This window comes from Lithobates pipiens, unplaced genomic scaffold, assembly GCF_037356315.1.
Source record: "Lithobates pipiens isolate NorthernLeopardFrog02 unplaced genomic scaffold, aLitPip1_a1.2 Scaffold_10, whole genome shotgun sequence".
Taxonomy (NCBI): Eukaryota; Metazoa; Chordata; class Amphibia; order Anura; family Ranidae; genus Lithobates; species Lithobates pipiens.
Window position 1 is genome coordinate 142724833 of NW_027507686.1, and position 13232 is coordinate 142738064.

At 44.2% G+C, this 13232-nt stretch overlaps 1 protein-coding gene across 1 annotated transcript in view; it reads left to right on the plus strand.

Moving 5' to 3' along the window:
- HEATR3 (HEAT repeat containing 3) overlaps positions 1–13232 on the plus strand; it is a 126909-nt gene that overhangs the window by 13107 nt on the left and 100570 nt on the right. The window contains exons 3-4 of the mRNA XM_077458350.1: positions 4350–4437; positions 11160–11272. Coding sequence (XP_077314476.1) covers positions 4350–4437; positions 11160–11272 — 201 coding nt within the window. The remainder of the gene's footprint in view (positions 1–4349; positions 4438–11159; positions 11273–13232) is intronic.

A 13232-nucleotide genomic window follows, 5' to 3' on the forward strand; every position in this document is an offset into this window, starting at 1 on the left:
CCTGTAGCTGGCAGCCCCTGAAGCACTGGGGGTCTGCTGTTGGGTAGATAGCTGCATGTCTAGTGGGGGTTGGGTACCATCTAGGTAGGACCTTTTTTAAATTGGCTTCTATCAGGGAGCTTTTGAGAAGGATCCCCTTGAAAGCTTTGGTGCAAGCTGTCTGCCAGGTCTCCAGGTCCCACCGAGTTGGGGGTCAGCCTCCCAGGAAGTCATGTAGGAAGATTTGACTATCTGTAGAGAGAGTGACAAATAGATCAGATATGGCCCCCCCTTTGCTCCATGGCCTGTCCACACCAGAGTTGGAAGTGGTTTATCCTTCCATTATTAGTATAGGAAGTTTGAAATCTGCTGAATCTGAACCTCTTAGAATCCAGAAGTTCACGTTTGTTGATGCAGTGATTGAGGGTGATTGGGGGGGGGGGTCCTTGGGGGTGAAGAAATGTCATATAGATAGATGGAATTGGGGGTCTGCTTTTCTGGGGGCACCAGAGCAAAAAGTCCAGGGTAAAGCGAGGAACGGCCTGTCTGGGTCCGAAAAGAAAATCTTTTTTTTTTTTTTTTTTTTTTAAATCTGGAATAGATTATGGAGCGTTGGGCTAGTCTTGATGCCAAGTAATATTTGTGTAAGTTTGGTAGTCCTAGGCCTCCCTTTAATCTGTGTAAATACAAGGTGTGTTGAGGGATTCCATATCCTGAGTTTCTCCATACCAACTTAAGAATCTTGCTTTGGAGCAACTTTAGGTGATCTTTCCTGATGCGGATAAAGAATGAATATGAATGGAATAGGTATAGGATTTTAGGTAATAAGGTCATTTTGATGGAGTTTATCCTTCCTAGCCAGGAGAGGGCATGTTTGGCCCACTTCATAAGGTCTACTTCCAATTTTCAGTATAAGGGCAGTTAGTTGTGAGTGTATAGTGTTTCAGTGAGGGCTGTTAAGGTGATCCCTAAATATCTAATTGCGGATTCAATCCATGCAAACTTAAATGTATTGCAGGAGCAGGGAGACTGTCGTTGTTGGAAGAGAAACATTGAGGGCTTGTGCTTTGGAGTAATTGATCTGGAGACCTGAAATTTTGGCAAATTCTGTTAGAACTTTGCAGAGATTGAGAAGTGAGGTTGGGGGGAGGTCAAAAATAGGAGGATGTCATCTCCAAATAGAAGGCATTTATGATTTTGGTCTCCACATGATACCCTTTTGACATTGGGGTTTTGGTGTATTGCTATGGCTAGGGATTCAATGGCAAAGATGAGGGCATCTCTGTCTGGTTCTCTTGGCAATGTCTAATGGGCGAAAGTAGTAGCCTTGCAAGTGAATTTGGGCCTTAGGTTGGGAATAGAAGACATGTAGTAACCCCATAAAGTGCTTTCCAAAGCCCCAGCGCTCCATGAGGGAGAATATGTAGGACCATGACACAGTGGAAGGCTTTCTGTAAGTCAAGAGCTAGGAGTAGACCCTGTTGCTTGGGTCCTCCGTCCCAACCAGTTTGTAGTATCGACACAATGTGTATTGCTCCTCTTACTTGGTCGGGGCTTTGTCTACCAGGCATAAAGCCCACCTGGTCTTTAATGATGTATGAGCTAAAGAAGGAGGTGAGCCAGTTGGCTAATATTTTCAGGTTTTGGGCAATACTTGTTGAATTCTTCCGGGTTCCTGTCAGGTTTAGGTATGACTGTAATGTAAGTTGTGTTGAGTTGTTGGGTGCCTAGGGGGGTCACCCTGTGTTTTGGAATTAAAGAATTTTGGCATGTATGGAGCTAGGGTATCCGCAAAGGCTTTATAGTAGGGGACAGAGACCATCTGGCCCAGGGGCAGAGCCCTTTTTGAGACCCTTGATGACTTTGGTCACACTTTGGGGGGGGGGGGATAGCTAGTACTGGACCTAACCTGTCTTTTTGCGTGTGGAATTTGGTGACGTGCTTAAGTCGTAAGGTCTAAATTGAGTTCTGGTGTGGCTTTATCTAATTGGACTATTTGGGTAGCGGAGGGGTTCTTTTTGTGTTGGGCTCGCAGGGCTAAATCCTTCTCTAGTTGCTCAATATCAGCCTTCCATTCTTGTTTGTATTGAGTGGCTATCTGGATTATCTTTTCCCTGATGAAGGCCTTAAGGGCTGCCAAGAGAGTTTAAGCTGAGATCTCTTCCATGTTTGTTTAGTTTGAAGTATTCCTGAAGTGCTTTGTTTCTGTGGCTCTAATAGGGTCTGAGAGCTTGGATTCCTTCAATCTCCAGTGTCCCCGTTTTGCGTTGTGGGCGGCTGATCGGATAGACATGACCACTATAGAGTGATCTGACAAGGCCGTGTCCCTAATTTGAGCTTTCTGGACCACAGGGAGAAGGGGTGAGGGGACTAGAATGTGGATAGGAGTAATGGGTAAAATCCTATCTAGAGGGGTTAATTTCCCGCCAGACATCCATTAATCCCTGGTTATTTTATGACTCATTTTGGTGGGTCAGGTCAATGTGGCCTTAGGGTGTTTGCTTTTTGTCTAACCCCTGGACGAAGGCCACATTTGAATTTCCCCCCTGCCAAAAGTTGGGGCTGTAGCAAGATGATGTCCGGGTTTAGTGATTTGTAGTGTCAGACTTTACGCCGTTTAACCGGTTCCCGACCAGCGCACGACAATGTACGTCGACAGAATGGCACGGGCAGGCATATTGGCGTACAGGTACGTCCAATATTCAATGCCGCCCTGCCATCGGGAGCGTGCCGCCCGCGGCGCACTCCCGTGCTGGTCGGGACCCGCGGACTTGATCGCCGCGGGCATGCCCGCGATCGTCTCACGGGACGGCTGAATGGAGGAAATGCCGTGTAAACAACATTTCTCCATTCTGACTAGCAACTAGTGACGCTGATCTCTGCTCCATGTGATTGGAGCAGAGATCAGGGTTCACTAAATGAAAGCCCAACCCCCCACAGTTAGTAAAACACCCCTAGGAACACTTAACCCCTTCACTGCCACCCACTGGTTAACCCCTTCACTGCCAGTGTCATTTACACAGGAATCACTGCATTTATATAGCAGTGATTACTGTATAAATGACAATGGTCCCAAAAATGTGTAAAAAATGTCCGATGGGTCCCCCACAATGTCGCAGTCACAATAAAAATGATCACCGCCATTACTAGTAAATAAAAAATTGATAAAAATGCTATAAAACTATCCCTATTTTGTAAACGCTATAACTTTTGCGCAAACCAATCAATAATCACTTATTGCGATTTTTTTTTTTTTTTTTTTGTTTTTTTTACCAAAAATATGTAGAAGAATACATATCGGCCTAAACTGAGGGGAAAAAAATGTGTTTTTATATATTTTTGGGGGATATTGTAACAAAAAGTTAAAAATGTGTTTTTTTTTTTTTTCAAAATTGTCGCTCTATTTTTGTTTATAGCGCAAAAAATAAAAACCGCAGGGGTGATCAAATACCACCAAAAGAAAGCTCTATTTGTGGGGAAAAAAGGACGTCAATTTGTTTGGGAGCCACGTCTCACGACCGCGCAATTGTCAGTTAAAGCGACGCAGTGCCGAATCGCAAAAAGTGGTCTGGTCTTTGACCAGCAAAATGGTCCGGTCTGTAAGTGGTTAAGAGGGGAGTTTAGGCCCTGGACATTGTGGGTGGCTAGTTTAAGAACTCTCTGTGGGGTCGGCCATGGAGCTCAGAAGGGTCAATGTGACGGTTTCTACCGTCGCTCACCCTTAGTTGTCGTCTTTCTTGACTTCTTCAAGCGTGGTTTCTGCGATGGATGGATTGGGCTCATATTAGGAAAGCATAGGAAGTGAGAATAAGGTAGTAGGGGACAGACTAGAGAGAAGAGGATCTTTTACTTTTGAGAGCTGGATCCTGGGGGGCGAGCAAAAATAATAAAATAAGGGGCTGTCTTGTGAAGGATCGGACAGCCTAGCCTCCAGAGGCCAAATGGGATCTGAGGGTTAGGTGGAGGCACATGGGTACCACCCCAAGCCAGGGCCCCTGGTAACGTTTCAATATTGACACACAGGATTACATAGAGGGGAGTCAGCCAAAAAACCAACCAAACTAACAAAAATGTGAGTTTAACAGTAGCAGTGTCCATGAGGCCCTATATATTATCTGGAGTTTAGCTTAAGTTCCTTAGTGTATTTAAACTGCTAGTACATCTAACACTCCCCTCCCCCCAGTCTGACAATTCTGTTGTCCAAAGATGCCCCTGTTCTCCTTCATCCAGAGCGTACGGTGTGTTACTGGCCAGATCACCTTTTAGGATTGGTAAGCTGCAATATATTGCCTTTGGGTTTAATACCACTTTAGTTTGCTGTAGAAAACTGTAACTCTGCATTTTCTTTCTTTGCTTTTGTTTTCTTAAAGGAACTTGAGCACATGCGGAGGTTTTGAAGTATGTGATGACATGGTGACCAGAGATATCATGACCCCGTTGGTGGCCCTTTTGAGAGAGGTTTGTAACTGAGCATTGTAATAACAGGCCTATTATATAATTTTCCATATCTTTGATTTATTGTCTGGTTTGCACCTTAAAAAGAAGAGGTCCTTGGATCGCTCGCAGTGCTTGGTGGCTAAATGCCAAACCTTGAGATGAAAAATCCTGTTTTAGAATTCAAAAAGATAGATGGGGGTGTTTTTTTTAATTTTATTTTTTTCCCCTAGATGTGGGAGATGTACAGTATGCCTAAGGTTGATATAATAATGTGCTTTATGGTTTTAGGTCTTCTTCGCTGTTTATTTATTGGGTCCATAGCTACTTTGCAACATTCTGGGAATTCAGGTTATCCCAGTAGACTTCTAGGTGTGCATTTGATGAAAAAATGCTTTAACGGTTCGCCTTTTGACATTTTAAGATTCTATATGCAGTAGAGGTTTAAAGAGGAAGTAAAGGCTATTTTTCTTTTAAATGCAACCTGCAAGGCAAAGGCATAATGAGCTAGAATGCATATCATACTAGCTCATTATGAATAACTTACCTGAGAACGAAGCCCCTGAAGCGGTCTTCCTCTATCTTCGCTGCTGCCATGTATCCCGGAGTGACTTCCGGGTCTCACTGTTCCGGCGCTGTGATTCGTCGGAGCCGCGATGATGTCACGCATGCGCATGGGAGCCGACACGAGCGGCATATCGCCGTGATCTGCGGCGTGCTCATTGCGCCTGCGCGCCGATATCTACGGCATGCCTATCTTTTTGTAAATATCTCCTAAACTGTAAAGGTTTAGGAGATATTTCTTGGACCTACAGGTAAGCCTTAATCTAGGCTTAACTGTAGGTGAAAGTGGTTTGTAAGGGTTTACAACCACTTTAAGTGTGCAATAAAATGCTGATCATGTATTAACCTCCCTGGCTGTATGATTCAGTCTGGTTTTAGGTGCTGAAAGCGGTACAATTATTTTGCATGGAAATTTGGTGTTTTATATTTGTAGTCCTGTAATTCTTAGGAATAACTCTCTTAAATCTGTTCAAACCAGAGTCTAGCAGACATCCCGTGTATGATAAAGTTTATAATATAATAAATAAAAATTATTCAATAATCTAATCAAATCCTAAAACACTGAAAAAGGGACACTTTTCGGTTGCTGTGGACCATCTCCAAATTTCAGGCAGAAAAAACAGTATTTATAATATAAAAGTGCATGCAGGGCACTGCACAGACCACTAGGGACAAAGGGGGTGTGTATTTTTTAATACAGTACTGTAATCTAAGATTACAGTGCTGTGTGTGTGTTTTGTGTCTTTTTACTTTTTTGAATTTGCTGCCATTCTCCGCTCCCGTGCACCGTAACGTCGCAGGGCATTCGGCACTGTGAATTGAGCGGAGGACAGCTCGATCACACAGCGCGGAGGACATCGCTGGATCCAGGGGACAAAGTAAGTAACTCTCCCTGTGTCCTCCCTGCATCCAGCGATGCGATCCCGAGTCTGGCTCGGGGTTACCGCTCCTGTTAGTAAAATCCCAACCCGAGCCAGACTCGGGATTACCGCCAGGGAGGTTAAAGGGGTTGTAAAGGTAAATGTTTTTTCACCTTAATGCATTAAGGTGAAAAAACATCTCACACTGCCGGCGCCCCTGCCGTCCTCTTCGCCTCTCAGCCTGGCCGCTGATTGGCTGGAGTGGATGAATTGAAAGCAAAGCAGTCATTGGCTCGCGCTGCTGTCAATCACATCCAATGACGCAGCGCGTCGGGGGCGGGGCCGTGTCATACAGTGAGTGGCTAAGGCCGCCGGCTGTATCACGGGAGCGCGCACGCAGGTGCTTCTCACCATGCGAGGGAGCTTGCATGAATGTGAGTAGTACCTGCGGGAGGGAGACAGTCACCGAGGGACCCGAGAAGAGCAGGTTCAGGGCCACTCTGTGCAAAACGAGCTGCACAGTGGAGGCAAGTATAACATGTTTGTTGTTTTAAAAAAATAAAAAAATTTACTTTACAATCCCTTTTAACCTTCCCCCCCTTATTTTATTTTTTTTTATTTATTTTTTCCCTGCTTCTACTAGGGGCTCCCCCTCTCCATCCAACCATTGGATACATTGCTGCAACATCTCACAAACATGCACTTTGCTTGCCCAACCACGTATATGCAGTCTACTATCACTTTTTTAGAGCACTGGGATAAGCTGCTGTAAGAGCGAGAGAGCACACTGCGTGTGCGTGGTTGGGCAAGCTGAGTTTTCATAGCCCAGGGTTAGTTTGTGAGGTGCTTAGGCTGCACATCTAATGATTTGGTCTGTCCTGATTGGATGAGGGGAAGCCCATGATAACAACAGCTTCAAAAGTAAGGATCACTGTTAACTGACTTTCCTGGGCTTCTCTGTTATTTACATCTGACAGTTTGTTATGCACCTAATTGAACTTTGGATTTCAGCTTTTAAAACTGATAACAGCATTTTAATGGTGGCTCAAAGCTTTCACAAATGTCTTTGGAAGGTGAACTACCAGTTTTAAGTTATCACTGGCCAACCTAAAGTGTTTGTTAACCCGATAAAATAAAGATCCTGTTCCTTTAAAGCATGTTATGCAGCCACAGTGCTTTGCTTGTGCTGTGTCATTTGACCCCCTGTATCACCTGAAATACCCGGCTGATCCTGCCACTTTCTACCTTCCACCTGTACATTGACTCTGATATATCAGGGCTGCTGGGCCGTGACACCATCGTCATCTCTCCTCATTGCTTCAAAACGAACTCATCTGTATATCAACCCCTCTGTCAGATAAAACACTGTGTCCTGGTGCCTGTGCTCCCCTCCTCCCTGGCTGTCATTAGGGGAATCTTGGCTCCACCCACTGGAGATGCACAGAGAGAGCTGAGAGCCTGGAGTCACGTGATCGCTGGAAGATTATGATAAAACGGGTCCCTTTTTTAAAGCACAGGCACTCAGATGCAGCTTTTTATCTGACAGAGGGGATGGTATAAAGATGAGAAAGTGGTTGTTAAGCCACTATAAGTCAAAATGATCAGTAGGTCCAGTAGATGGATATATGCAAATCTCAGCAATTTAGAACTAAAGGCAAAACTGTTTATTTTGGATAGAGTAAGGAAGGGTTATAACCCCTGTCAGTTTTTATCCACCAGTGTTCCACTAGGGAGACTTCCCTTGACACCCTGTACCATAACCAAAACGGGAAGTGAGAGAAAATCCCTCCAAAGTGAGGCAATTCTAGGGTGTCACCAGGGCCTAGTTTATCCATTTGAAGATTTCCCCTCCATTACTACTTTTATTTTCAAGGATAATAGTGAACAGGACAAATGGAAGCGGTGAATCTTACCAACGGAGGCACAAACAGAAAAAAAAACTGACTGGGGTTCTAATACCTATCCACTCTATCCAAAACAGGAAAAAAATAAGGTATACTTGAAGCTTGGCCCTACATCTTCCACCTCCTGAGTTTCCTGATTGGAATTTGAGGTGGACCATCAGATTAGATGACCAGTAATAAGGCTCATGAGGTGGGTATGAATTACTTGGGTTTTGGACAGGTTTCCTTCACAGATAAACCAGTCATAAAAGAATAACCTGAAGTCTGGTGGTGTTGACCTTCTTGTAGAGATGGCAGTAGCCATGTGAGGGTGACCCTTCTACCTGAATATCTTAAGACACTGAAATCAAACATGTATGTAAATAAAGATTTATAACTTTCCTAATCTGACTTTGGTCCTACTTCAGCCCATTGAATCATTAAGTCGGATTCTTGTCCTAACCATCTGACTTATGACATCCGACGTGGTGATTACAGCAGCAGTAACAGGTGTTTATCTCGCATTGGGATTGTTTTGATTGGTCAAAGGACAAGTCAGAATATCTCAGTTAGAGGAAAATCTTATCTTGTTCATTCAAGTCTGATGGAAGTAGGATTGATGTCGCAGGGCAAAGTAGGATGACGGTCATACAACAGTCTGAACAGTGTGAACCCAGCCTAAAAGGTGGATGGAAAACGTTTCAGAGAGGCGATTCTCCAATCCTGCCACATATTGCCCTTAGAAACGTTTGAAATCCACAGAGCCGCGGTCCAGCCCCACCCCCTTTCTCTCCTCATTGGCTCACTGACTTTAATGGCAGTGGGTGCCAATGAGGGTAGTCCTGGGTAGCAGAGTCTCTTGTGCAACATCGCTGGATCTAGATGTACCTCAGCTAAGTATTAAGGGGAGCTGCTGCACACAGAGTGTGTGGTGTGTGTGGTTTATTTATTTATTTATTTTTTAAATCTTAATGAATAAAATGCGTTGAGGTAAAAAGAGAACCTTCTGCATTTACAACCACTTTTAAACCATTTTACGTCTGGATTCACACCAGTCCGGTGCAAATTCCAGCTGTTCCCTGTGCGAAGAGGAAAAAAAAGCAGCTGTTCAGAGATTCCTCTCTGCTGTAACTGCGACTCAGCTGAGGGGGAGAGAATCCTGTTCTGCGAATCAGATGTGATCCCATAGAAGAATAGTTGCCTACAATTCAAGCTGCACTGCTTAGAAACGCACAGTTTTGTGTGTGTATATATCTCTCTCTGTCTGTCTGTCTGTCTGTCTGTCTGTCTGTCTGTCTGTCTGTCTGTCAAGGTAACATTGATAGTTTCGGGGACACAGGGTATGCACATTTGCTTGGTGCAAGGCTACACAGCATAAATGTGGACTGGAGAAAACTACCTTCTCCAGGTTTTGGTATTCGGTTATGGGGCTCTGTAGTTTGGAGATTCCATAGTGTTTTGGGTGGGACAGGATCTCCAACCCTGTGTCCAGACTTTGTAAATTACCAGCAGGGTGCGTGCTCAAGTGAGCACAGCACTTATGAGGGTATGTGAAGACCTCATGGCTCCCAGTTGGAGATTGCTCCACACCCAGAGAGACAGGAGGTTGCAGGAGGCAGCTAGAATGTGTGACTGCAAGAGGCAGTGCAACGGCCTGAGGACTAAGGCCAGAGAGGAGCTGTGGGCGCTGAAGAGAAGCCATTCACATTGAGGAATCCTATGGTCTGTGTGACCAGGATAAAGAGCAGAGGTACTGCTAAAGAGCCAGGTGGGCTAGCATTTGTTTATTTGCTGGAGAAGAACCCCTGTGTGGGGCAACCTTTATGTCACAGACTTTTTTTTTTTATTTGCCTTTTTAATAAAATGGGCTACCATGCCCTTAAATATAGTTCCTGACTGGCTTGAATCCCTAACAAATGCATCTGCCACGAGAGCTAATAGTCCCCCATGTTACTACATATACACATGTATCTACATATATCCCTACATTTTTTTTTTTTTTTTTTTAAATGATCAATTCCCCCCCCCCTGCTGTTGGAGCCCTGCAAAACACCGGAATTGGTGGGTGAGTCTTTCCCAGTGCTTGGTGGGTAGGGTAGTGATGTCACAAGACTCCCCTTGGCCAGGCTGCGTCGCAAGGACAAACCTTGCGCCCGGGGAGTGAAAAGTGCTTGCACAGGAGAAGCTGAGCGTGCTGACGAACCTCCCCCCCCCCCCCCCCCCCCACATCACTCCTGTGCATGTGCTATACACTTGTTGCCGGCTGGAGTAGAGGATTCGTCTCTCTCCCCTATTTTTCTGCATTGATTTTCATATAGGGCCGTGCCACTGCTTTAAGAAAGATGCCACACAATTATAACGCTCAGAGCTTTCTTTAGGAAGAGTGTTAAAAATCAAGCTTAAGGAGAGCTCAGTCAAAGTTACATGACCAGCTCTCTTCCACTTACAGAACTATGTGTTAAACCTGAACTCTGGGGATAAATGTTTTCTACTCCCAGGCTGTGGGTACCCGCTCTGCTTGAAGTAACTGCTTGTTTCATTCTAGGGGAGATATACTTATCTGATACGCCGATCCTCCCCACACAAGACTGGTCCAGCACCCCTACGCTTCAGGTGTCTTGAAAATGGACTGTTTCTGACATTGGCACGCTCCATGGACTGGAACAGTCAACCGCTGGATTGTGGGGGGGGCCGCGGTTTTCCAGAGAATAGGCAGATCTGCTAACTAAAAACGTTGTGCTCACCCTGGAAAAAAACAGCAGTTGACCCATTCAGAGGAAGCACAGCCCCACTGCATGGGGAAAAAAAATTGCCCAAAGTTGGGCATTAAGCTTTTAAGAACACTAAGGAGCAACACAGTGGTCTGCATTTTATAAATGAGCCATAAAATGTGGGCTGCAGTGTGTGTACCACAGTAGAATGTAATAGAGAGCAGATAGCGGCTCTCTGTTTTATATATTGGCGTCTATTTGTTGGTTGACGCTCGTGCATTAAGGCAGCCAATCTTAATGCATGAACAACCGCATTTGCAGCATTTTGTGACATGCTGCACTGCAGATGCATTGATGTAATGTGTGTTAAAGTACATGTTTTGGTAACATGTAACTACAGTGCGTCATTTTGAATTGTCCCTTTGGGATATAGGAGTTTATTTACTAAAGCTGGAGAGTGCAAAATCAGTCAATTCTGCAGAGAAACCAATCAGCTTCTAACCTCAGCTTGTTCAGTTAAGCTTTGATAATAAAACCTGGAAGCTGATTGGTTTCTATGCAGAAGTGAGCTTGATTTTGCACTCCAGCTTAAATGATGATTTAAATAAACCCAATAGTTTGGTTAACTTATGTGTCATGCTTCCTATGGGCCTGGTTAAATCTTCAATGGGGCAAATATAAACAGGAAAAACTCCAACTTATCTTGTGTAATTTGTTTCACTCTACAGTGCTCCACCGGTTTAGATTCCAATCTGGTGCCGTCAACGAATGGCAAAGACTTGCCAAAGAACTATGTTGAAGATATTGCAAACCAGGCCATTAATGTCCTGTGGAATATGTGGTAAGTTTGCATCTTCTTTTCATTGCACAGAAATGTTTAAAAATAAACCATTGTACATACCGTAGTTCATAGATAATTGTATCAAAACCCTCCAATAAAATATACAGCAATTTGTGATACCAAATTCCTTACTACAAATAAACCTAGTGTAGTACTATAAATATCCCAATACATATGAAAAATAAAGTGCTGGATTTACACAGCATTATATTTGCTAAAACTGAAATTTTCTAGAGAGCTGTCATCCGGAAAGTGTTCACTTCACTTTTTCCACATTTTGTTATGTTGCAGCCTTATTCAAAAAAGGATTAAATTCGTTATTTTCCTGAAAATACCCTTTAATGACATGAAGGAAATTTGTTTGAAATCTTTGCAGATTTATTAAAATTAAAAAAAATCCCATGTATTTGCAGCCTTTGCTCAATACTTTGTTAAAACGCCTTTTGGCACCAATTTCAGCCTCCAGTCTTTTTGCGTATGCTGCTACAAGCTTTGCACACCTATTTTTGGGCAGTTTCTTTCATTCTTTGCAGCACCTCTCAAACTCCATCAGGTTGGATGGGGCACGTCACACCCTAGATAGGAAGTTCACTCCCTATATAACCCCTCCCACTACTGGGAGTAACTCCAGTTTTTTTGCCAGTGTCTTAGGTGTTGGTTACGAGTAAAAATGTGCTGAGCTCCACTGGGGAGCAATCCTTGCTGGGGCTAGCTATGCAGCTGGATCCATTCAAAGTGTCTTTTTAGGCCGAATTGAATGGTACACGGGCCTCGTGGCAGAAGAAATGAGGTTTAGCCCGTAACGCTTCTCTTTTTAGAGACCCCGGGATCCAGTACTTTTGTTTTTCTGGCCGTGTCTTTTACGGGTCAGAGTGTGGATCCCCCCCCCCCGATAAAAAGGGGCCCCGTTTCCTGAAGGTTTTTTTTATACTGAGCCCACTGTGAGAGGTAAACATTGGGTCTGTTGGCTTTACCACAGAAAACCCTGCGGCGGGAAATGTAAGTGGAGATTGATTTCTAAGGAATTTTTTAAGTTTCTTATGAATTTGTCTCCTTTACAAAAAAAATTGTAAATGTTGTCATGCCTAAATGTCGCCACTGGGGGATGTATAGAGCACGTATCTTGTCATGCTTTACTCAAAGATCACACTGTCTTAGCAGAAACTGCAGATTCCCTCCGGCGAGCAGCCCAGGCCTCCGGTAAGACTAAGGGGATTTTTCTTGTCATTTTTTTAAAAGGGGGGGGGGGGGGTGGGTTGGCGGTGAAGTGGCTGAGGGGGTGGGGCTTAGTGCGGCATTGGCATGCGGCAACATCCAGCATGGAAGTATGTTTAAAAGCTAATTTTTTGGCTGGCTGCAGCTGTTGGAGGGACATGAGCAAAAAGAGGCATGTACAAGGTTTGTAACAGACATTCCCTTGGCACATTTACTAAAAGCACCAGGCTGAGCGTTAAAGTGGTTGTAAACCCTCCCCCACAACTTTGTCCCATGTAAATCGGCATAAAAAACCCTAATGAACACTGCTTGTAGATATCTCCTTACTTGCTTAGTATTATTGTAATCCTTGTTCTGTAGAATGAAGTTGCTGAGCATGCCCAGATCTTCCCTGATTTAAAGCACACTCTGTCTTATCTATCTGTTATCAGGACTTCCCACAGCACAACACTGAACTCTGCTAATCACTCAGAGCTTCCTCCTACACACCATGTGACCTCACATACAGTCTAAATTGCAGCCATTACTGCAGTCTGACAAAGGGAAACATTAGACATCAGCACAAGTAAATACTATGAAATAAACAAGTAAGCTATGAACAGGGAAGCAGGGTTGCCATAGCAATGTTGGCTTGAGTAGGAGGCTTGGTTAACAGTACAGGAAGTTCTCAATGTAAGGGCGGAAATGCACTCCATCAATTACTGAATTGGTCTGCTCCACATTTATGCTACCCTTAACTGAATCG